The sequence below is a fragment of the Osmia lignaria genome, chromosome 9, assembly GCF_051020975.1.
Source record: "Osmia lignaria lignaria isolate PbOS001 chromosome 9, iyOsmLign1, whole genome shotgun sequence".
Classification (NCBI taxonomy): Eukaryota; Metazoa; Arthropoda; class Insecta; order Hymenoptera; family Megachilidae; genus Osmia; species Osmia lignaria.
Window position 1 is genome coordinate 13,569,030 of NC_135040.1, and position 23,286 is coordinate 13,592,315.

At 27.6% G+C, this 23,286-nt stretch overlaps 7 protein-coding genes and 1 long non-coding RNA gene across 16 annotated transcripts; 3 read left to right on the forward strand and 5 right to left on the reverse strand.

Annotated features, from left to right (window-relative positions):
- Positions 1-72: 72 nt before the first annotated feature.
- On the forward strand, positions 73-1,812 carry Spase22-23 (Signal peptidase complex subunit Spase22-23). The gene is made up of 5 exons (XM_034315403.2): positions 73-519; positions 865-938; positions 1,188-1,276; positions 1,361-1,464; positions 1,547-1,812. The coding sequence occupies exons 1-5, from the start codon at positions 377-379 to the stop codon at positions 1,674-1,676; spliced, it is 540 nt and encodes a 179-aa protein (XP_034171294.1). The 5' UTR covers positions 73-376; the 3' UTR covers positions 1,677-1,812.
- Positions 1,813-1,843: 31 nt separating this feature from the next.
- On the reverse strand, positions 1,844-3,485 carry Noa36 (zinc finger protein 330 homolog Noa36). Its single transcript, XM_034315391.2, has 6 exons — positions 3,253-3,485; positions 2,983-3,153; positions 2,677-2,908; positions 2,423-2,587; positions 2,256-2,333; positions 1,844-2,172 (listed from the first exon to the last, which is right to left on the reverse strand). The coding sequence occupies exons 1-6, from the start codon at positions 3,370-3,372 to the stop codon at positions 1,982-1,984; spliced, it is 957 nt and encodes a 318-aa protein (XP_034171282.2). The 5' UTR covers positions 3,373-3,485; the 3' UTR covers positions 1,844-1,981.
- A 198-nt stretch (positions 3,486-3,683) lies between these two features.
- On the forward strand, positions 3,684-4,547 carry LOC143305641 (uncharacterized). Its single transcript, XR_013062685.1, has 2 exons — positions 3,684-3,915; positions 3,978-4,547. It is a non-coding gene; the product is annotated as an uncharacterized LOC143305641 (long non-coding RNA).
- Positions 4,162-7,182, reverse strand: Taldo (transaldolase). The gene is made up of 6 exons (XM_034315694.2): positions 7,059-7,182; positions 6,001-6,124; positions 5,139-5,378; positions 4,916-5,041; positions 4,664-4,800; positions 4,162-4,589 (listed from the first exon to the last, which is right to left on the reverse strand). Exons 1-6 carry the CDS (start codon positions 7,153-7,155, stop codon positions 4,315-4,317), a joined length of 999 nt encoding a protein of 332 aa, XP_034171585.1. The 5' UTR covers positions 7,156-7,182; the 3' UTR covers positions 4,162-4,314.
- Positions 7,183-8,066: 884 nt separating this feature from the next.
- Ugalt (UDP-galactose transporter) lies at positions 8,067-10,423 on the reverse strand. Of its 2 annotated transcripts, none has more exons than XM_076689964.1 (5): positions 10,056-10,119; positions 9,704-9,779; positions 9,504-9,623; positions 9,204-9,418; positions 8,067-9,127 (listed from the first exon to the last, which is right to left on the reverse strand). In XM_076689964.1, exons 2-5 carry the CDS (start codon positions 9,720-9,722, stop codon positions 8,480-8,482), a joined length of 1,002 nt encoding a protein of 333 aa, XP_076546079.1. In that variant the 5' UTR covers positions 9,723-9,779; positions 10,056-10,119; the 3' UTR covers positions 8,067-8,479. The 2 variants fall into 2 exon arrangements, with proteins under 2 accessions (XP_076546079.1, XP_034171597.2); XM_034315706.2 differs by lacking the exon at positions 10,056-10,119 and adding an exon at positions 10,185-10,423 and having other exon boundaries at positions 8,069-9,127.
- Positions 10,424-10,585: 162 nt separating this feature from the next.
- Positions 10,586-11,637, forward strand: Dim1 (thioredoxin-like protein Dim1). Its single transcript, XM_034315769.2, has 3 exons — positions 10,586-11,050; positions 11,148-11,284; positions 11,424-11,637. The coding sequence occupies exons 1-3, from the start codon at positions 10,973-10,975 to the stop codon at positions 11,635-11,637; spliced, it is 429 nt and encodes a 142-aa protein (XP_034171660.1). The 5' UTR covers positions 10,586-10,972.
- Positions 11,638-11,804: 167 nt separating this feature from the next.
- On the reverse strand, positions 11,805-18,836 carry LOC117600276 (Protein tyrosine phosphatase 52F). Of its 3 annotated transcripts, none has more exons than XM_034315489.2 (19): positions 18,215-18,836; positions 17,005-17,237; positions 16,602-16,877; positions 16,130-16,405; positions 15,779-16,045; positions 15,371-15,706; positions 14,910-15,224; positions 14,493-14,831; positions 14,027-14,314; positions 13,743-13,946; positions 13,506-13,611; positions 13,173-13,399; positions 13,022-13,098; positions 12,818-12,952; positions 12,631-12,753; positions 12,398-12,546; positions 12,161-12,296; positions 12,018-12,084; positions 11,805-11,938 (listed from the first exon to the last, which is right to left on the reverse strand). In XM_034315489.2, exons 2-19 carry the CDS (start codon positions 17,222-17,224, stop codon positions 11,886-11,888), a joined length of 3,594 nt encoding a protein of 1,197 aa, XP_034171380.2. In that variant the 5' UTR covers positions 17,225-17,237; positions 18,215-18,836; the 3' UTR covers positions 11,805-11,885. The 3 variants fall into 3 exon arrangements, with proteins under 3 accessions (XP_034171380.2, XP_034171370.2, XP_034171362.2); XM_034315479.2 differs by lacking the exon at positions 18,215-18,836 and adding an exon at positions 17,883-18,206; XM_034315471.2 differs by lacking the exon at positions 18,215-18,836 and adding an exon at positions 17,307-17,696.
- Positions 18,837-18,989: 153 nt separating this feature from the next.
- Positions 18,990-23,116, reverse strand: LOC117600309 (T-complex protein 11-like protein 1). Of its 6 annotated transcripts, none has more exons than XM_076689961.1 (10): positions 22,888-23,116; positions 22,392-22,610; positions 21,649-21,736; positions 21,456-21,516; positions 21,190-21,309; positions 20,805-21,099; positions 20,227-20,745; positions 19,952-20,136; positions 19,716-19,882; positions 18,990-19,649 (listed from the first exon to the last, which is right to left on the reverse strand). In XM_076689961.1, exons 4-10 carry the CDS (start codon positions 21,467-21,469, stop codon positions 19,402-19,404), a joined length of 1,548 nt encoding a protein of 515 aa, XP_076546076.1. In that variant the 5' UTR covers positions 21,470-21,516; positions 21,649-21,736; positions 22,392-22,610; positions 22,888-23,116; the 3' UTR covers positions 18,990-19,401. The 6 variants fall into 6 exon arrangements, with proteins under 6 accessions (XP_076546076.1, XP_076546077.1, XP_034171485.1 ...); XM_076689962.1 differs by having other exon boundaries at positions 21,649-21,762; XM_034315594.2 differs by lacking the exon at positions 21,456-21,516.
- Positions 23,117-23,286: the final 170 nt, after the last annotated feature.

The window sequence follows — 23,286 nt, forward strand, 5'->3', positions numbered from 1 at the left end:
TCGGTTCTACATATTTCGTAATCAAGGGTAAAACGAACGATGTAAGGGTATTCTTACTTTGTGGCTCTTACGACGTTTGTGGCATCCAGCATACAATAATTAAAATTCATTTTATTCTTTCCTCTATAAGAAATATAAATAAATTCAGGGCATTTATATAATTTAAATATACCGCCAACTGTGTAGTTAAATTTATTTATGAACACATTGTGTATAGTACTCGGCTTATTTTTGAACACCAGCGGTGTAATCATTCGTGCCGAATCCGAATTGCTGACGTTGAAAACTGTGATTGAGGTGATGATGATTTTGGTTAGGATATTTTGATGCATTATTCGTATTTTTACCTGTGTATTATCTGTATTAAAACATAATAATGCATACAGTTTTTACGCGTGGTAATGCTATTTTAGCATATACATTGAGTGTTGCAGCGTGTCTAACGTTTTGTTGTTTTCTATCTACCGTATTTATTGATTATAGAGCAAATGCAACATTAAATACTGTTATAGTAGCTGTGTAAGTATGATTCATTTATTTAATTACATTGTTATTATATGTTTTCATAAAATCGAATTTGTTAATTTACAATTTTCAGACATAGGTTAATTACTTATTGTTTTATTTTTTTATTGTTGCATTCAGAAATTTCAGACTAAATATGTTTGTTTTTAGGTACTGTCTATGCCCCAAAAGAAAAGTCCTTTGAAATTATCTTAATAAAGAAATCTTTGTATACAAATATATAATGGAAAAAACATTGATTAAGATCATTATTTATATCATTATATTATAGCTATTACAATAAATATAGTTTAAATACTTAATAACATGTTTAATAATTAACAATATTTTCTTTCACAGAAAAAATGTACCAGATTACAGTGCTTCAAGAGAAAAGAATGATCTGGGATATTTAACATTCGACTTACAAACTGATATCCTTTTTAATTTTTTAAAATTAATTTAAAAATTTGCAAGCATATTTTATATATTTGAAGCATTACTCGTATAAAATATTTTCATTTATTTTTAAATCTAATTTGTATTGATTAAAGATGTTCTACATTCACATATTTTTTATACAAATTATATGAAAATATTATATGTATCTAATTATGAGGAAGTAAAAACTTCCTAAAAACTAACCTAACCATAGTATATATAATTTCCTTACATAAATATACATCTAACCCCTTTGTTCAATTGGAATGTTAAACAGCTATTTTTATATCTCACAGCTGAATATCAAACAGAAAATAATGATTTTAATCAGGTTTGTATATAATAATGTATAACATGTAATGGCAATATAGATTATAGCATTTAATGTTAAAGAATAAAATATTTCTTACTTCAGGTTGTATTATGGGATAAAATAGTACTTCGTGGAGATAATGCTGTACTTGACTTTAAAAATATATACACAAAGTATTATTTCTGGGATGATGGTAATGGCTTAAGGTAATTTGAAATAAGTAATAATGAAAGCATACAAATGCTGTTAAATAAAGTAAATGTAATTAATTTTTACCTATTCTTTTAGGGGAAACAAAAATGTAACGTTAACGTTATCTTGGAACATTATACCGAACGCTGGAATTTTACCAAGCGTCAATGCTCTTGGTTCTCATACGTTTGCATTTCCATCTGAATATACCTCATTACGTGTATAACAAACATTTGCATATGTGATACATTTATATTCGTTGTTTTATAAAGTTTTTAATTATTCTACATAAAGTCAATGTATAATAAATGTAACATTATTTTCATGTGTCGTGATTAAATGTTAGATCATTGTTTTTTCTATCCCTAATTATGTTTGTTCTACACATATAACAGTAAAATTTATTTTATGCATGTAAGGTATAAATGCATCGAATTATAATTTATGAAAAATTGAAAGAAGATGTTATTTATTATATAAAAACATAACAAATGAAAATTTAAATATTCTGTTGTTCGTAGATTCTTTTTATTAATGATTACATTTAGGTAATGTATTGTTTTCATTTTCTTCGTTTTCGCTTGATGACTCATTTTCTACTTCCTGTTCATCATCATCATCGTCTTCGTCCTCATCACCGTCGTAATCATCCTCCTCTTCATCTTCATTTTCTTGATCAGAACCAGTATAATTTTCGGAAACATGATACTGAGATTGATTTCCTGTAATAAATAATAATAACAACAACAATATATATATACATATATAACAACTTCTAAAATGTTTAAACAATTAATTTTTTTACCATAACAGCTATATCCACTTTCATCATCGGATTCATACATTCCACTTTGATTTTGCCTACCAAATTTATGACTTCTTGCTGCAATAAAATAAAATATGCTTATATAAATAATTACTTAAAAATTAAACTACAATGAAATAATTAATCTAAAATTAAATATTACTTACTCGACATGCTAAGATCTTTAGTTTGAGACGTTTCAAAGCCACATTTAGGACAAGGTATAGGTTTGTTCTTGTCATATTTAAACCCTTTTCTTCTAACATGATCTTCACAATAACATGTTTTACACCTCAAGCAAGAATATTGTCCCAAACGGTTGCAGGATTGGCCTAAGAATATCAGTTATTCATAACAAAAAAAAGAAATTATCAAAATATTAATATTAAACAAATATATAACACATTTTTTATATTCTTACATTTAAAATTTTCTGCTTCTAAGACTTGGCACGATGCTTGATGTTCAAATTGATCATCTTCACAAAGAAAACAATCACAAAATGAACATCGAAATATCCTACCACCATGATCCCATACACCCCTCTCACATTCCTGACAGACCGCATCCATCAATGGGCATATACATGCATGGGTAGTAAGACAACGTCTTCCATGACAAACCCATGCTTCGCAATGATCACATATAGCTCCCTGTTTACAATTTAAACATTTATAATTATGATGTTTAGAACATTTTCTTCTGTATATAAAATACATTTACTTACCACCATACCTAAGCCAGTAGTAAATATACCAGGATGACGAACCACACAATCTCCAGTTTTTAACATACATTTTATTTTTCCACAATGAGCACACATAGGTAAACGTTGCACATTTTGACAAAAATAACAAAAAGCTCTACTTTTTTGTTTCTTGCCACACTTGTCACATTCCTTTGCGACAGATTTATAAAAATATAAATAAATTAGGAAATAAGATAAAATATACAAATGTATTAATATGTTAGAAATTTATTGTATGTAACTACTTGCCATTACTGCATTGCATGGAAATTTAGCTAAATTTATTTGATCCTTAGCTGCTCTAATTTCTTTTTGCCTTAACTTTTGTTTCTCAGCTTTTCTTCTTTGTCCTGTTTTTTTCTTTGGCATTTTGTTATGTTTTACAATATATTATAAATTATTTACTGTATTTATTTAAAAACACTCGAGAACAAAATGTGCACCTAGTAACAGCTAAAGCAATAAATGTTATTTTATCATTTCGATTAATCGAAATGAATTCTTAAGTTCGATTAATCGAAAACTATCGCGAGGATTATTCAAATTTGTTTCGTATACCTACTTTTAAAACTGTTCTTCAATTTATTACAAAATTTTATTTATAATTCTTGTATGTACACATTATGCATTTTATTTAATCTACATAATATAGAATATACATTCGTTCGTGATCTATCTAATAAAGTTTCTACTTCGTGAGTTAAATTCGTTTTTCCGTTTTATTTTTCAACGCGTCAAATCGAGCTAAAAAATTTATTATGCCAACTTAGATTTCGTGATTCAATCGCTAAAAAGTAATTATATGAAAAATAGATGATGGTTTGAATGTGTTACGTTACATTATATAATAGCTCAACTCATTTTGTAATGCACCTTGATATATAGTGAATAAAAAAGAAGTCTCCTTATAAGGTATTATACTATATTACCGTTGCATAGGAGGTGGTAAATAAATGATATATTATTTTATTTAGGAATATAAAATTTATTATTGATACGGAGGAAAATGATTCTAAAATATTTTTAGAAGGAATTAATATCCAACCAAATGTCACTAAAAAGATTGGTATATATTCTACAGAAAAAGAATATAAGTAGACTTTATGTTTCCCTCAGAAATCCCAATTTTATTTAATACTACAAATGTTATAATTTCTATATAAATTTTGTACACTGTTCACACTTTGTACATATACAAAGTGATATATATCATACAATGAAATTTCGTTGCTTAAAATAATTATCTTTAATATTATTGTTTAAAATAAAATATTTATTACAAAAATACATTCAGAGATGTTTTGCTTACGTTTAAGATTGTATTTTTTCTTGTAATAATTTTTCCAATTTGCGTACATCTACCGCAAATTTGCGAATACCATCGCTTAATTTATCTGTTGCCATTTGATCTTCATTTAGAAGCCACCTAAATTTGGCTTCGTTTAAACTGATCTTTTGAAGATCACTTTTTTTCGCTAATTCTGGTGCAAGTACCTTGCGAATCGGTTCATTACTTTTTTCTAATTCTTCCAATAATTTGGGACTTATAGTCAAGAAATCACAACCAGCCAATTCCCTAATTTCACCTTAACATAAAAATTATATAACTTTAGTACCATAACAATTTTCTTTTCAAATGTTTATAACATTTAGTACTTACCAACGTTTCTAAATGAAGCACCCATAACAACGGTTTTATATCCAAACTTTTTATAATAATTATAAATTTTCGTAACAGACACAACACCTGGGTCTTCTTTGGGTTCATAAGACTTTTTATCTGTATTTGATACATACCTAAAAAATTACTTCTATATTATAAATATATTATACTTTGTCAAGCTTTGCAAATGATAAATATTCTATTACAAACGATACTTTATATTATAATTTAAATTATTTAATATCTTACCAATCTAAAATTCTGCCAACGAATGGGGATATAAGAGTCACACCTGCTTCTGCACACGCGACTGCTTGTGCAAAAGAAAACAGCAATGTCAAATTGCAGTGAATTCCATACTTTTCTTCCAATTCTCTATCAAAATATATTTCGTAGGCATAAATTTACATCTTTTCCTTTTATTGTTTTAAACATTTTATTGCCTACAAAGAAATATATATATATAACTTACTTTGCTGCTTGAATTCCTTCCCAAGTAGAAGCCAGCTTAATCAATACACGATCTTTATTTACACCAAGTTCTTCGTATAAAGCAATTAGTCGTTTTGCTTTTTCAATGCTAGCTTCTTTATTGAAAGACAATCTAGCATCCACTTCCGTCGAAACTCTACCTGGTATGATATTTAGAATTTCTTTACCAAAAAGGACACATGTGATATCTAAAGCTGCTTCAATTTGTTCTGCTAGAGTGCTGAAACAAATAAATCGATTCATGTTTAATTTATTTCACTTAAGAAATGATTTAAAACAATGTTATTACATTCATTTCATTATTACCGCTATTACCACTTTGAACAGAATTATTTTTCCTTTCATACATTCTGCTTCATAATCTTCTTTTCATTTTTCTTTTTATAAATCTTAACATACTGCCATTTATAATACTAATCTTGATAGAATTGTTCTACATTATTAGTTAGGTTTGTTTTCATCCCTGGACATTTTTTGATATGTACATATATTTTATTCGCAAAATATCATTTTTTTCTGTATAATGCCTACAATATCTTAAATTAATTTTAACTATGGTAAAAATTCTACATCTACGTATCTACCTCTATACATTGAAATACAGTTTACAAGTGGAAATAATTGTATAATTTTTGTAATTTCATTTTAAAATGTATACTTTTTCTTTAACATTGACAAAAATGAAATATTAAGGGTATTAAAAGTGCAGTTTCTCTATAATGTAATATGACTGATGCCCATATAAAAAGATAAAGAATTCATTAAGAAGATCAATGTAAATAATAATGAGGCTTTAAATGTAAATTATACTTTTGATATTGAAAAATATCAAATATACTTACGATCCAAATTTTTTTCCATATTGCACTGCCTTATCTAATAAATGAGCATATTTTTTTTGATTGGCTGCAGCAAGAATTAAAGAAGGATTTGTAGTTGCATCTATGGGTTTAAACTGTTCCATAGCTGAAAACAATTAAAATTAAATTGTTTAACTAAGAGATACTTCAAACAATAATGTTAATTTATTAATATTTAAATTATCCATTAAAACGAATAACATAACTTTATATATAATTAATTAAATTTACTGATTAGTATTAATACGTACTAAATTTACTGTAACATATTTATATGTATTTCAAGGGTCATCTGTGACATCTATAGGTCAAAGCATACTTATGATATTTATATTACTTATGATTATATTACATGATAAACGAAAAAAAATTTTTTCATTTAACTACTATAATAATTATGCGAAATAGTATATAAACGTATAGAAAAAAAAACTGTAGTGTAATATTTACATATTTCTTATTAAATATTTGTTAAATAATAGCAAATTAGTAATATTCGTAAATAACGTATTTTTTCGTCATCAAATAAGCGAAGTATTAAAATTTAAATAAATTTTCATAAAATATACGCACATCATTAAACTTTTGTTATCTAAATATTTATAATTATATAAAAAAAATTTCAAATAATACAAAATACTAATTGTGAAATCATTTTTTTTTCGAAAACTTTCCGTAAATGAAAATAGAATTATTATAAAAGTGGTAAAAACGCAATCGCAAGATCGGAAGATTTTGTAATTTCCCCCTCCAGTATCACATAATGTAATCTAAATTCAAACCGGGATTATATCTTTAATGAACATTGAGGGTTGAATTTACGCGTGTGTATATGTATTTACAACATAAAAATTTTATCAAATAAATAGATGCGGACAAATATTTTTTTAAAATAAATAACTATTAACATTTCAAACAACAAAGTAAGAGTGCGCCATTAGCGGTTTCTTGCCACGCTTTCTGACAGTCACCTTCACCTTTGATCGTATCTATACGAACACTGAAACTGTTCATTACAAATTTGTATTTACAACACTTACCTTGAAAGTCACCGGTGTCGGCGACAATTGTTGTGATTTCTTTTAACTGTGCTAAAGAGCTCGTCATCTTGACTTTCTTCGATTGAGGCTCACTCATTGTTATCGATACTTTTATATACCGGCCGTAGATCGCAATTCCTGCTTCTTATTCTGGAACGATCAGCACTCACGATATTTTACAGGATTACCAACTTATATGAAATTATCGTCTCATTTCCCTCCAGTACTACCATTTATTACATAATTTCTGTAACACCGTTTTTTGTTTCTTTTATCGAAACAATTATTCGACGATTTCAGCGTAAACTACTTTCCATAAATTTTGATTGTTACATACTTTTTAATTATATATAAACATTCATTTATTTAATATTAAATTTTATCATACAGCAATATGAATTTCTTTAAATCGATCATGTTATTTTGTTTGTAATTGTTAAATAATCTCATGAGACATTGGTTTCCTTCGGTTAAGGGGAAGTGTGTAGAGAAACATCTCCCACCACACACTTTCGGTCCTGGAAGTTGAACGCATGACAGTAGAAGATTACCCACCTCTTCTTTTGAATGTAAAGAACAAGAGCAAACCGGGCAGATGGTGGGAGACCGTTCCTTTGTAGCGTCCTTTAACCAAAAGAAGACTATATTGCACAGTACCCATTATCCAAAATCAAAATTTTATTTTAGGGTTTAATGTCATTCTGAAATTAAGAAAAATTATTTTGTGTTTACCCTTTACTTATTATAAATATATTAATATAAATGAATTTTTTAAATAGTAAACATGCATACATTTAAATGTATTTATTAAAATTTAAGTATAATATAAATGGAAAGATATATTTTGAAAATTAAGTACAATTTCAACTATATGCATATACTTATGTATATATACAATAAAAGAGTAAGATTGTATAAAAATATATATATGTATATAAGTTGAAACAAAATTGTATTATTCTTTATATGTATTTTGATATAAACGTACTTTAATGTTCACAATATATTCTACTATGAATATTTTTACATATTAACATATATACTTTGTTAATTTAATGTAAAAATGTGTTCAAATACTTTTTAATTAACTTTCATATTAATCACATATATATTTACTCAGATGTATGTATAATACATTCATGATAATAATAGATGATCTATTAATAGATTATTGTTTGAGATTTCGAAACATGAGCCATCACAGTATTACGCTGCTATTATGTATGTTATGAAACAGACTCAAATTTTTGTGCAGGCAATATAACGAAATACTGATAAAGCAAGTGATATGATGTACATACCGGGTAGTAACTATTTTACATGGAAATTATATTAAATTATTGTCAAATAAGTATGTTAAAAAATTGTCTGTATACAGTAGTATCACGTCTATCTTAAAGATAAATCTCTGTTAGTTTACATCAAACCTTATTGGTAGGAGAATGTGTATCTGTAAACGTTGATTTTGGCTGATATCCGTACATAAAAATCGAACATATTACTAAAACGGCACCTAAAGAAAACTGTAAAGTTAACTTGAAATCAAAAAGATATATAGATGCTATACAAGAAATTATAATAGCTAAAGATGTAGCAAAACCTTTAAGTATATTATCAGCATATTTAACTACCATGGCAACGATAAGACCTCCACCTGCTTGAAGTACAACTAAATAATAAACAAACAAATCGTAACCAAAGAAAAAACCTTGTTTCTTCAGTGTTGCGCCATCATTTATGAAACATGTCATTAATCCAAAAGGTAATGACAGAAGACTTAACTGTACATTTCTCATCCATACAGATTTATTTGAGTCTTTTAATATTTTTTCAAAGTATATCCCTGCAAAACCCGATAAAAAGCACGCACTTAAAGCAGCTGAAAATCCAATTAAATGATTTTGTTCTATACCGGACGGTAAAGTAGTTCCTGAGCTTTGTGCTAGTTGTACCAGCACCACTCCTATTATTAATAATACTAAAGCTCCCCACTGAGTATTTCTTAACGACCTTTTCAGTATCACTACAGCAAAAAAAGCTGTTGTTAAAATTTTTAGTTGGTATGTCACCTGAAAAATAATACATATGAAAATAATGAATACCATTAATAGAGAAGAATAGAAATACAAAATCTATTACTTATACCTGATAAGTTGCTGCATCTAAATTAGATGCTGATACATATAAAAGGTTGTTTTGTATAATATACAGAAGCGACGGCACGCATACTTTTAAAGTATCAATAGGTTGTTTAATGATTGATGATTCTAAAGAATAAAAAAATTTTTGCAAGTTTCCTTCTTCTAGAAGAACCAATATTAAACATGTTATAAGCTTAACAACCTCTGCCATAACAACAGCTGAAAAAAATAATTATTACTACAATAGAAAATAATGACTACATATAGAAAAATATATTAATTTACAAAAATATAAAGTATATACCAGTTGATGAAAGAAACATGTCTCCTGACCTTGTACGTGCATATCGCATACTAAGTCCAACTATGGCATTTTGTAGAGTAAGGGTAATTAAACTAATATATTTTAAAGCTTGATTGTTTCCTAAAAAATAAATGAACAAAAATGTATTAAGTAAATTATTAAGCAGAATATTTTTAATGATAAACATAAAATATATTTACGTTGCTGTGGTTTATTCATAACTATAGTTTTTGTACACACAAATTATTAATAATAGATCCTACCGAATCATCTTATCTGAAAAATAATATTAATGTGATATAATTTAATAGTTAACAAAATGTAAAACATATGTTTAACATAATTTTAAATTGACAAATCATTTGCAATCAAAGATTTCATATAATATATAATGTAAATCAGAAATTTAACACATAAGTTAATATACAACACAGTTATAATATTGTTGTCAAACGAAAAATTTCAAATTTCGAATAAATTTATTTTGTATAAATATTTGATAATATCGTTAACAATTTATAACATATTATTATTTTATAAATATGAACATACGTGTATACAATAAATGCTAATGTATATAAAATATTACAAATCAAAATATTTAATTATTATTATTATTTCGTTGCCATGATTTTGTTTTTTCTAAATTTTATTCTTTTTTTGTATGTATTTTTACTGTACCTTTCTTTGCATTTTTATAAGAAAGAGCAGCGGTATAGATAAAAAATGTAAATTACATTACACGTTGACATTTCTTTGTATCACTTCCTATCAGTTGTGTGCGAACCAAGAAACAAATTCAACATGTGAATACCTATATAATACATATATCAACTTTGTTTACATTGTTAACAAAACATTTATTGTTTCAAACATTTAAAATGAAGCTTTTCAAAACAAAACAGGACTTAATTAAAAAAGTTATATATTTCTAATATACAATACTTGTTTTTATTACTCAAATAAATGCATGAAATTTTGGTAGAAAATCGAATAAATTATAAATAATACTATAATTAATTGATTAATTAACTAAAAGAGAATACGATATAATATGAAATAAAAATATTTATAAAAATAAATAGGTATGTACTATCTAGAGACATTTGATAACTAGAAATTTTTTATTAAATTTTGATTCTGACACTAGGGGGCACTATAAACCAAAACACATTGGCGCAGTAATAGTGTTGATTATTTTGAATGAAACGAAAATAAGAAAAATTGTAATTTATAATTTATAGTTATATATGTATTTAATCGTGTAATAAATATTATACAAATAACTTATCATTTTGAAATAATTTTGCTAATTAAATATATACATATATAAATGTGTTAGTGATTAGACAGTGATTACCTGACGTTATAAAAGAAGTGTTTCAATCGAAGTTAAAAAAGAGAGTAATTGTATTAAATAAAATTGTTTAATTTTTTTTCTAACGTGAGTTTAATATACAACAAACACAATGTCTTATATGCTGTCACATCTTCACAATGGGTGGCAAGTAGATCAAGCAATTTTGTCGGAAGAAGATAGAGTAGTTGTAAGTTTGAAGCTAAATTTATGTTTCGAATTTTCTTGAATGTTTCATAACGTCGATATTTATCTTTAATAAGCATTTATATATGGTGTCATTTTAGGTTATTAGATTTGGTCATGACTGGGACCCAATGTGTATGAAAATGGATGAAGTTCTTTATAATATTGCTGAAAAAGTAAAAAACTTTGCTGTTATTTATTTAGTTGATATTACGCAAGTACCAGACTTTAACAAAATGTAAGTTTAACAAACTTAATGTTACTTCAAATAATTTTGCTAGGAAAATAGGAAAGTTTTCTTAATTGTCATATTTTTTTTTATTGCAGAGTACACTGTTTTAAATTATTTTAAGAATATGTCAATTTAATTGTTCTAGGTATGAGTTATATGACCCTTGCACAGTCATGTTCTTCTTTAGAAATAAACATATAATGATTGACTTGGGAACTGGAAATAATAACAAAATAAACTGGACACTAGAAGATAAACAGGAAATGATCGATATAATTGAAACAGTCTATAGAGGTGCCAGAAAAGGTAGGGGTTTAGTTGTTTCACCTAAAGATTATTCTACAAAATATAGATATTAAATTTATTTTATTAATAGAATTTTATAAAAAATAATTATTTTGTATTGATGTGTTTGTAACTTGGGGAGAATATGTGATAACTAAGTTTATATTGCTAAATAAAAAAAAGGGACTTATAAATGGAATTGTGTAATGTACATTGCATATAATTTTTTTTGAATCATATAATATAAACTTTTTGTTACATATCTTTATATTATACATCTCAAAGCTACTGACTAGTTTTATATTTGAATTTGGTACCAGTCTTATTTCTTTTTGGAAGTACCTTGATGAAATGGATCCATAGGTGGTGGTTTATCTGAAAAATGATCATTTTAGTAATTATACTTAAAAGAATGTTAAACAATCTTTTTTAGTACCAGGTACAATAAACTTACAAGTTTTTAAACAGTAGGGATTTTTTAACACTTGTTTTATGCAATTATATATGTAAGCATATTGACTCTGAAATTTAATAAAAAATTGTAAATAAAATATAACTTATATAAATATGAATATAAATTATCTTTAACTTTCTTACTTCTTTCTGTACCATATTAATTCTATGGCGCCGTAATCTATATACTGTTCCAAATACATCTAATTTTCTATTATCTCGAATATGTTGTAAAAGTATATCTATTGCTATTAAAGTACCAGTTCTACCAATTCCTGCACTGTATTAACAGAATAAGATTATAAAAAAATAAAATTTATTACAGACCAATATCTATGTAGGATGCTTATAATGTCACATTAAAATTTACTGTATTTTCACCTGCAGTGAACTACAATATATCCTTTGTTAGCTAAAACATTACGACGTACAATTTGACAAAAATTAATCATCGAGTCAAAACCTTCTGGAACATCATGGTCTGGCCATTCTTTAAAATGTAAATGTGTTATATTTCTTTTTTTGTTTTCCTATAATATGTTTATAGTTAAAGTATAATGAAATAATGGGCATTATTATAAGTGTTATAATCTATATATACATATATATGATACCTTTTGTAAGACTAGTGTTCTTTGTGTGTAAGACCTATATTCTAACTCACTTATACATCTTATAGTCATATTTTCATATTTAAATGTTTCTTTAATTATTGGAAAATATTGATAACATTTTTCCTATGAAATAATATTTTTATTATTCAATTATAATTTTAATGATATGTATTAAAAAAAATCTTACTTTGCCTTTTTCAATTAATTCAGTCAACATAACTATTATATTGACATTATATTGCTCTATCATTCTCCAAAAATCAAATGTAGTTTCTTCTTTTGGACCTTGACAAGCTATGTATTCATCTTCTCCGCTGTATCCCTAAAAATAATGCATGTGAAATTGATATAAATTTAAGCAAACACTTATAATAATGTTTTGTTTACTTACTTTAATAAAGGATGCATTAATGTAATCAGTATTGGGATCATTATCAATGACTTCTAATTTTACTCTCGAAAAATCATCTGAAAATGTAAAATGGGCTTAGTAAAGCATGAGTATATTTCCATATCTTTTTTACAAAATTGTAGGTATTTACATGGAAGTATATCAGAATATCTATTTTTCTTTTTATTCGCTTGTAAACACGCAGTATTAGTTGGCATTTGTAAGTCAACACTGAGAGTTTGTAGCAATTGAAACTCATTGCTTAATTTTCCAGGATTATCAATGAGTTGTTGGCAACGGGCCATAAATTTTTTTTTTGAAAATGGTGCAGGAACTGGTGATCCAGACATATCGGGATGTAAAAATCGCCGTATTATTCTAAAAAATAGATTTTTATTTTTCATGCTTCTATCAAGCATATTTTATGATCTTATCTGATATTAACTATCTGTAAAGAAACTTGGTATAAAAATGTTATACTTACACTTGAGGTGAATATTTACGAACTAACAACATCACTGTAGTTGAGATTCCAAAGAATAAAATACCAAAAATTATTCCAGTAACAAGTCCAACATTTATTTCAGCATCTATAATGCAATAAAATATTTAATATATCAATGTAATAAATAAATTTTAACAAATAAAGTAATTAGGTAAAAGTTACTACAAAATGATGGTTGAAGAATAATAAGAGTGTTTTAAAACATAAAGTACTAACTGGTTTTTATTACAAAGGTTGTAGAATCAGCATATCCACCATGAGTAAATGCTCGCATCCTAACATGGTACCATGTATTTGGTTTGAGAGGTCCATTACAATAAACTTTCTTATTGGTATTTGAAGAAAATTCTTTACAATTTATATCTTCCCCAATAGTATATTTTACTGCTTTCATGTCACCATAATCAGCAACATAATTAGCTGTAAGAAAAAATATATATATAATAATCTATGTACTGTTAGATAAATTCATAAACTTATTATAAAAATGTATCACCTACGATAGGGATCCCACCATAATCTGGTAGCTTGGTAAGGTATTGTAAAATCATTTAACATAGCTTCAGCCCATGATGATATATTTGGCCATATATGATTTGTCAAATTAAATCTAGTATTTGATGCAGTGTTACGCTCGATTCTTGATACTATAATAGAATAATAAACGGCATCGCCATTTATATCAGGAAATAAAGGAAGTAAAAGTGTAGCTGATGTAGTAGATCTTTGTGCTTTAGATGGATCTATAGTTATAGATTTAATATAATCTTCATCAGGTTGAGATGGAACTAAAATATATAAAGATTTTATAAGTCATAACTAATAGGTAAAATTAGATTTTAGCAAGACAAGTGTAGGGTGCAATACGTTTTATTATATATTTACTATAATTGAATATAGTTACAATTAAATATAATTATTATATTAAGTATAATTGACTTGTAATATTTGAGTTCATGTACATACTTCCAGCAGGATACAAAACAGTGTGTCTTGCAGGCTCACCAAAATCTTGAACTCCTTTAACTTTAACAGATACTTCAAAAGTATAATTATACTCTGCCTTCAGTTCTTTTAAATTAATTGAAATTATATCATTTTTGCTAATGGTATTCGGAATATATTGTTTATTTGTAAAAGAGTCTGGAGCATAATTGGTTCTAGTTCCATTTACAAATACATTAAAATATTCTATTATTCCATTCACGGAACATGGAAAACCCCAATTTAAAATAGTATCTAATGTATTTGTATCGTGTTCGTTGTTCTTAATTAAGTACGAGAAGTTGGAAACCATTTCTGGAACTGAGATTACAAACGGTGCATATAATTTGATGTTATTAAAATATTAATAGTTGTGATTTTATTTAGATAAACAGTCACCTCCAGCTGGTGTTTGAAATACTATATTATCACTGTAGTTTCCCCAACCAGCAGTTGTTCTTGCTTTCATTTTTATTGTATAATTTGTGTATGGTATTGCTGAAGAATATTCAAAATTAAACGTAGATCCATTTAAATGTATGGAATTCCTTGAGGGTTTTAAAGTACACCAATCAGGTATAGGAAAACATATTTCCCATTCGACTACAATTTCAAATTCGTGTAGATTTCCTGGTAGATACGCCGGTGTTTCCCATGCTATTTCAAACTGTGAATACGTTACATTTCTAACAGTGGCTATAGGTGAAGATGGTACTGAAATATTAAACATTTCAAATTATTATACAACTTTAGGGTTTTTATTATTAATTTCTTTGGTTTTAACAATGACTTAGAAAATTGAACCGATCAATCATAAGTCTTATATGTTTACCTCCTGTAATTTCAATGCATTTACTTACTATCTTCGAATGTTGTAAAACTTGTTAATTTGCTTAATTCGCTAATGCCTGCTTCGTTAATAACATACGCCCAACATATGTATGTTGTGAATGGGCTAACTTCTTTGATCAGTGAATTTATAAAAAGAAATTCATCCTGAATACCAGAATTTATAGGTACTTCAACTTGTCCATTTGTAATCTCGTAACCGTGTCCAGCGGTCGATGTATAATTACACAGGGCTCTTAGAGATGTTAAAATGCAACTACTATTACCTTTTTCAATTTTCCACGATAGCATTATAGTGTTCATTGTAACAAATGACTCTTTGTTATTTAATATCGGTGGTCTTGATACTGAAAAATAAAACATTCAGTTGCTAAGAAAAGTATGTAACATAACAAGTATATTTCTGATAAAGTCATTACCGGTTGGTATTGTTTTTGTGTTTATAACGACCATATCTCCATCGTTATTGTCTTGGTCTACTGGATTAATATAAACAGAATAAGAAGTACACGCGCGTAAATTATTTATCGTTATATTTGTTTCAGTTGAGATAGTTGTTGTTGTTTCCGGATTAATAGTTACACGGTAGTGTGTAATACACATTGACCCCACTTCTGGTGGTTGCCAATGAATAAATAATGAAGTTGCACTGGCTTCCACGGTCGGGTCCCGAGGTTTACTAGATTCTATTCAAAATGGTTAATATTATTTTTTAGATAAAAAACAATAACTACTTACTGATATATAATAATACGTATTTATTAACGTACTTGGTGAATTTGTTTTTAATGTAATATTGAGCCCATCAGATTTAACTATGTACGAAACAGCTCTAATTATAACAGAATACTTTGTACATGGAACCAAATCTTTTGCAATATATTCCTTGTGTATAGTATACTGACTGTCACAGGTTTTGTTAGAGCATATTGTAAGCAAATAATTCTGTACACACTCTGGATATTTCGATGGTGCTCTCCAACTTAAATTAATTGTACTAGTGGTCGTGTGTACTAACAAATCCTGAACGTCTCCGATTTCGGTAACTAAAACATGTGTATAATATTTCAAGATTTTAAAAATGGCGCTTTTTATAATACTTGATCAATTCAGTAGAAACGAATTAAAAAAAATAAAAAAATTGCCTTTACATAATGAATAAAGTTTAATCATATATAAAATATTAAATTCAATAATTTTGCGTAAGCAAATTTATATGATAAATAATAAATGCGATTTTACTGTTGTAATTCGTTTTAGCCGTCACATTAACCCCATCCAGTTCCGGATGCGTCTGAGCAACTTTCACGGTAAATTCGTATTCGGTACATGGATCTAAATTACTGGCATTATATCGTGTATTTTTTTCATTTGTTTGAAAGCATTTTTCATTCGAGCATACATAAATTAAATAAGTGAATGATTCGTTTATCGGATTTTCACACGGAGGTTGCCAGGATAAAAGTATCCATTCGGTACTCACAAAATCAACCGTTAAATTCTGTACCGTCTTATGATCTATAAACAAAGAAGAAGTGAAATGTAGAAATACTTTCATGATAAATATTAATCCTGTTTATAAAAAAAAGTAACAAATTTATCTTCACATATTTGCGATGAATATCTCAAGAAGATATAAACATACCTGTTGTATTACACAGAAATGATTCGGTTTCCAAATTTTCCGTTTTCGGGTACGTATCGTTCACTTTAGGAGACGTAAAATAATCGATGCGATCTAACGATACAATTTTCCTCGAACTATTCGTCTCATTTTCTTTCGGATCAATTAAACTGTCCTCGCCGAGCACGTAGATGATTTGTAACGTATAAATCAGTAGTAGTAACTGTTTTTTTACGATCATGTTTTTTGAAGAACTGTAAATCAAAATGAAATTTTGTTTTATCGAAATGTAAAATAATATTAATATTAATAATAATTAAAACCTTCAAACGTATCGATATGTTTGATACGTCGATCAAAAATAACAGTACTGCAATTTCAATCAATAAACTTGAAATATTTATAAGAATTATTTTGTAAAAGAAAGATATCACGTGTGTATCGCATTGTTTGCCCAAACTTGAAAGATAAAGATCATTGACAAATGAAAAGGCACGTCTTTCTTATAATTCCGTGGTATCAAAAAAACCAGAAGAACTTGATGGATTATCGATTCGTGCAACTCTGACTAACGTATTATTCTCGGTCGATAAATCCCCCTATACAGACCTGTATTAATCTCGATGTTTATTTTACGCGTGAATCTTTTGTATAAGTAGCAACGTTACAATTGATAATCAAATTTCCTTAATTAATTGGAACATCAATATAATATCGTTCGTTGAAGTTTATAGGTACATACATATATATTTTAAAATATACGTAAACATACATTTTGCACTATTTGATATTAATCGACTAGGTTTGAAATTAAAAAAAAAGAAGCCGAAGAGAACTTTTAACAAATTGTTTACTTGAACAGTAAAATTGCACAACATTGATAGATATATGTTTAATACCTATTATTACAATATTAATAATCCAACAGTATTTTTGCACGAATCGTCACAGTGCAATGTAATTTTCCGATTATCCCTTCATTATTCTCTGCATATATCCGGTTTAAAAAAACGTGGAAACGATCCACGTATACAGATTAGTTTTATCTGATCACTTTATTAATTGTTCAAACTCTTTGATTTGGGTTCACGCAAAAATGAGTTTGCGATGGCGATGATTAATAAAAAAAAAGGTAGTTGAAAATTTGTGCACGAACCAGTAACGATACGGGAGACAATTTTAGAAACGTGCTACGTCTGTTATTCTCTCGATAATCATTGTGATCACTTACTGACAGCTTTTCGTTTATCCACTCTGATCATCGATATCGCTGATAAGAATCTCGAGTTCATTTTAAGCTCTTGACAGAGCACTCTGCGCTACTTTATTAGTTAAACACCAGAATAACGCTATTTAACAAGTTACCATTTTTTTTAACTCTTTTGATATCCGCTATACCATTTTTTATAAAGTTTTGGGTATAGTACCAAGTAAAGTAGGTTTAATGACATATTTTCCAATAATACAATACGGTACAATTGCAAATATTATTGCTTATATGCTGTATTGTTTATTAGACATCAAAAAATTTGTAGAATTGGACAGAACTCCTTTAGAATAACTTCTTAGTAGTACATACTCAAGTGGTCGTATTTCTGATCATTAATTTCTAATAATCACTACTGCGCATCACTGCGCCTGCGCGACCCTGCGCATCACTGCGCCTGTGCGACCCTGCGCGGTGTTGTGCAGGTTGCCGTTTTCAGGCGCTTTACATTTTAATTTTTTTATTTTGACCTTGCTTTGATCTTTGAATCACTTCTCAAATTTTCTCCCACCTGTTATCGAACATTTTGTATATAGGAGATACTATTGCAAATTTTTGTATTTTTAGTGCTTGGCTGCAGCACTCGGATACAATCTCGTAAAATAAATTTAGTCCATTTTATAAATATAATTAACTTTTAGTAGAAATTGTTTTAATTTTCATATTTATATACAAGTATATATTACATCTTAGTTTTCAATATTGCATTGAGTATCATATTTTATAAAAAGAATGTTTTAAAGCACCAAATATAGAAAGTAAGTCGTAACAAATTATAACACTAGTTAGCGAAAGTTGAATTATAATTAACGTATGTATGAAATAATGCTTACATAACTAAAAATAAATCAATTACTATTTATATATTTTATAAATATATGTTTTTTCAGGTCTTTTTACCCAAGTAATTAATTCTATCGTATATAATTTATGTCAGTATTAGAACCTTTCCTACATAACATTCTTGTTTATGTATTTTTAATACACTTTTTCCGTTTCGTTACAAAATTTAACTTATGCAATCAAATAAAAATTGTTGTTTTAAAATATATGTATGTATATACAGCACTTATGGTTTAATTAATGTACTGTTTAATGAACACGTAACATGCTTTCCTCGTAATGATCAGTTAAAGATTTCAACTTTTTTTTTATAATTCCATGGTATGAACTCCGCTTGTATCTTTATTCTCCTCCATTTCTTTTTTATGAAGTGCATTGGTAACAATTTCTTGATAATATTCTCCGAATACGCTTCGGTTATGGGAAATAAGTATTAAAAACTGAGCCGCTATGGCTGTTAATTCTTCTTGAAGCGATGAAAGCCCTGGTGGTACATGCTGGGGAGCAGCAGATTGAGAAAGTATTATTTTTTGCAAAAATTGCCGAATTCTCAAGCCTGAAAAACCATGGAAAATGAATAAATTAATTAAATTGATATTATAAATTTACATCCAATACCTACTTATAAGGTGTCTGATTTTATGATCTGGGTTAATAAGATCTAATATTTGTCCTTCTAATAACGTTTCCATTTCTGGAGATAAAGGTTCAGCACCAATTTCTTGCAATGTTGTTTTCAAGTCCGTTTTAATTTGCAATAAAACATTCGGCATTACGGTTTGCAAATCCCTAGCAACAATATATATGCGTAAAATTAACATATGATAATTTTATCATATGCATACTTTATGTGCATACTTATTTGAATGTACAGAATCCAACAGTATGTTAAGATGTTGTTTAATTTCATTTTTTAAACTCGACACTCCATGAACCGGTGAACCCACTGTGTTGTTTACCAGTAATATTGCCGATCCTATAATGCTTAATCTGCTGGTCTTATCACGTAACTCTAATAATCGACCTTGGTCCAGCATTAAAGTCTTAAAAAAAAGAATCAAATTTATAAAATTACCCAAACTAATCAATTAATATAAGGAAAATTATGCAAAATTCTATTCTTTAAAACATACTTCTGCATCTGGATTAAAATCCCACTCTAGAAGATCAAGATATGCTTCGGTTAAAAGAGAATGTGTAAGCTGCCGTACAGCATTAATATCAGATGAACTGCCTGTAACTTTTGTTGGATCAAAATGACTTAATATCCATTTTTCAGTGTATTGCAAACCGTTGCCATTAATTTTTAAAAATTCAGCAAATTTTGCTTTCTCGTATTCGATACTAGAAGCAACTATATTTGGTCTCATCATGGTGATAGTGAAATTCGCTAAATCAAGTCGCATTAATTGTAATACGTCCATTATGCCTCGAAATATTTCAATAACATCTGTCTTTTGACCGAGTTCTCTAATCTTTTCGTCTCTTACCGGTGCACAAACTTTACTCATTATTGAAATTACGTATTGCGCATAATGATGAAAATCTAAAACACCCTTTTCTGCTTGTTGTTTGATCAGATCTATATCAAGTACTTCTTTTAAGTTTTCTCGAATTTTCGCATGATGTGGCAACACTAATTCATCTAATGTCTGCAAAACGGCAAGATAAATAAGAAGAATGTATAAATATGCGTATAATTATATATTACCTCTTTAATTTCTTGTAATAAGACCAATGCTTGTGTATAATTTGGAGGATCTTCTGCTAGTTGTTCAGCTAATAAGTTCCAAAATGCTTTATGCATAATCTCTTTTACTTTTCTGTGAAATGTACCATCATCTGGTTCAAGTTTCTGTAACTGAAAATTTTTGTCCACCGCAATTTCGTGCGCCAATGCCATGTTTTTCATGCCATTTGCAGCTTTTATAATTTCCTCAAGAGTAACAAATTTTGGTGGGGATGCTCCTACTAAACCCCCTATCATAAAATTTGATATCTTCTGCCTATGTAACATTTATTTTATTATAAGTTATATTAGTAAAAAATTTAAATATACTTCTTGACAAAAGAAAATAACAAAATATATAATCTACCCCTTTGTATTTTCTTCCTCTATATCAGGATTAGAATTAGATTGACAATCTAAAGGTGCAGATGTACCAGGTTCATTAATGTTGCATTTTTGTTCCTCATCATTGTCCATTTTTTGATTCCTATATTAATTAATTGTAATAAATTAATAACAATTTTACGCAACAACATATAAATTTGCTTTAATTAAGATAAACGATAATTATAATTATTTAAGTAAAATTTAATATTTGGAAACTACTACAAAATAATAATAAAATAATATCACCTATAAACTATCATTTTAAATAAAATTCTTGATTTCCATGAAATATTTCATTCATATTGACCTGTAAAATTGCCGATATACACTTTTTTAATAAATAGTATTTATATTTCAATAATAAAATGTAATAATTCATGTGATCACTGGTTTAACTAATTTAACTAAAATTAGAATATAACATCTATAAAAAGTATACCTATCTGGCATGATCGATGTTTGATTCAAATATCTTGTTGTAGCATGATCTGTACTCAGAAGCAGCTGGTAGTTGAATGCACTAGTCACTGAAGAAAAATAGGTCAAACTTTAGCTATAAAAAGAACATTTATAAGATACATATAAGAATAACCCTTTCTACTTGATTGAACTGACAGCATATTTTTATTTATAACAATTTGTCTTATATTATCTAAATTTTATCTAAAATTTATCTGTGTCAAATAAGCAACACATAATGTTAATAAACATTTAGAAAATACTTTTTCCTTAATTCTTTTAAATAGCCTCCTGTTTTTTAAATGGTACTCTATAAAATTTTCCATTATATTACATAGAACATTGAATCAAATTCAACTAGCATAAAATATTATTTTATAAAGCACAGGACTAAGTTTATAGCAGTGGAAGTGATATTTACTTTTATAGCTTGAACAATGTAATTATAAGCATAAAAGATACTAAAAGATAAACTAAATTTTTCATAAATTACATTAAATCATTTTAATGCGTAATTTATATTTTGTTCAAACGTAATTACGTGTATATTGATTTATTTACAAAATAGGATTTACCTTGCAGCACAATTTGTGAATTTATTTGTTTTACTTGATAACTGATTTTTTAAACTCCATTATGTTTATGATTTCAACGCAATCAAACAGCTATATTTAACACTTTCACATGAAAACCAAAATGCGTAAATAATAAACAATGTCTTACCTAATTTGACGTTTTATCAAAATGTTGCAGTGTTCATTATAATTTACTGCATATTTTTACTTAAAATTTATAAATAACTTTATATGTAAATCATGTTCAAAAATTGGTTTTTGTTTCGAACAGCTATAATTTATACATTTACAACTTTTTAGGTTGACGTTTAACAGTAAAGTTAGGTAGACATTCAGTTTCGAAACTGCAGCGTCCTCTACGAAACATCTGTTTGGAAACAAAGGGGAGAACAATAATACAAATGATTTTAATAACAAATAAAACAAATGTGAATATGTTTCATTATGAAATTGTATATTTGATAATAATTTTTAGCTATACCATAACGGTTCATAACAACAAGAACACGTTACAGCTTAAAAATTTCAAGGTATACTCGAACCTTTTTTGGAAAATGTGACTCATTGTCATTTGTTGTCCACCTTGAATTGCCTTGAATTTGGCGAAGGTTATACTTTTGGGTCGCAGTATTAAATAGTCTCACCTGAACGTTCTTTGTTGCTGAAGAAATAGTCAATAAATTAAATTTATTGAATTTCTATCACTCTTGTCCTGAAGCTTATCTCGCGGGCAAATTGTGGCGCCCTAAACCGTCAGGGTATCTTTTGAATAATCCTGATTTATTTTCTTTTTTTTCCGTTTTTTTTTTTAATTCATCATCAAATACACAGTCCGTTAAACAGGATAGCGCGGGACCATGGAGGACTCTTGAACGTGTTAATACTTGGCATACCCACTAAAATCCACCCACTCCACGAGTTGAATGCGCCTAATGATTTCAATGGTTTTATCTATCGATATCCGAGTATATGCCGATAGATCCTATATGATTGAAACTGTTGAATAAACTGAACTTGTATGATTGTCATTGCGCAGTCACCGT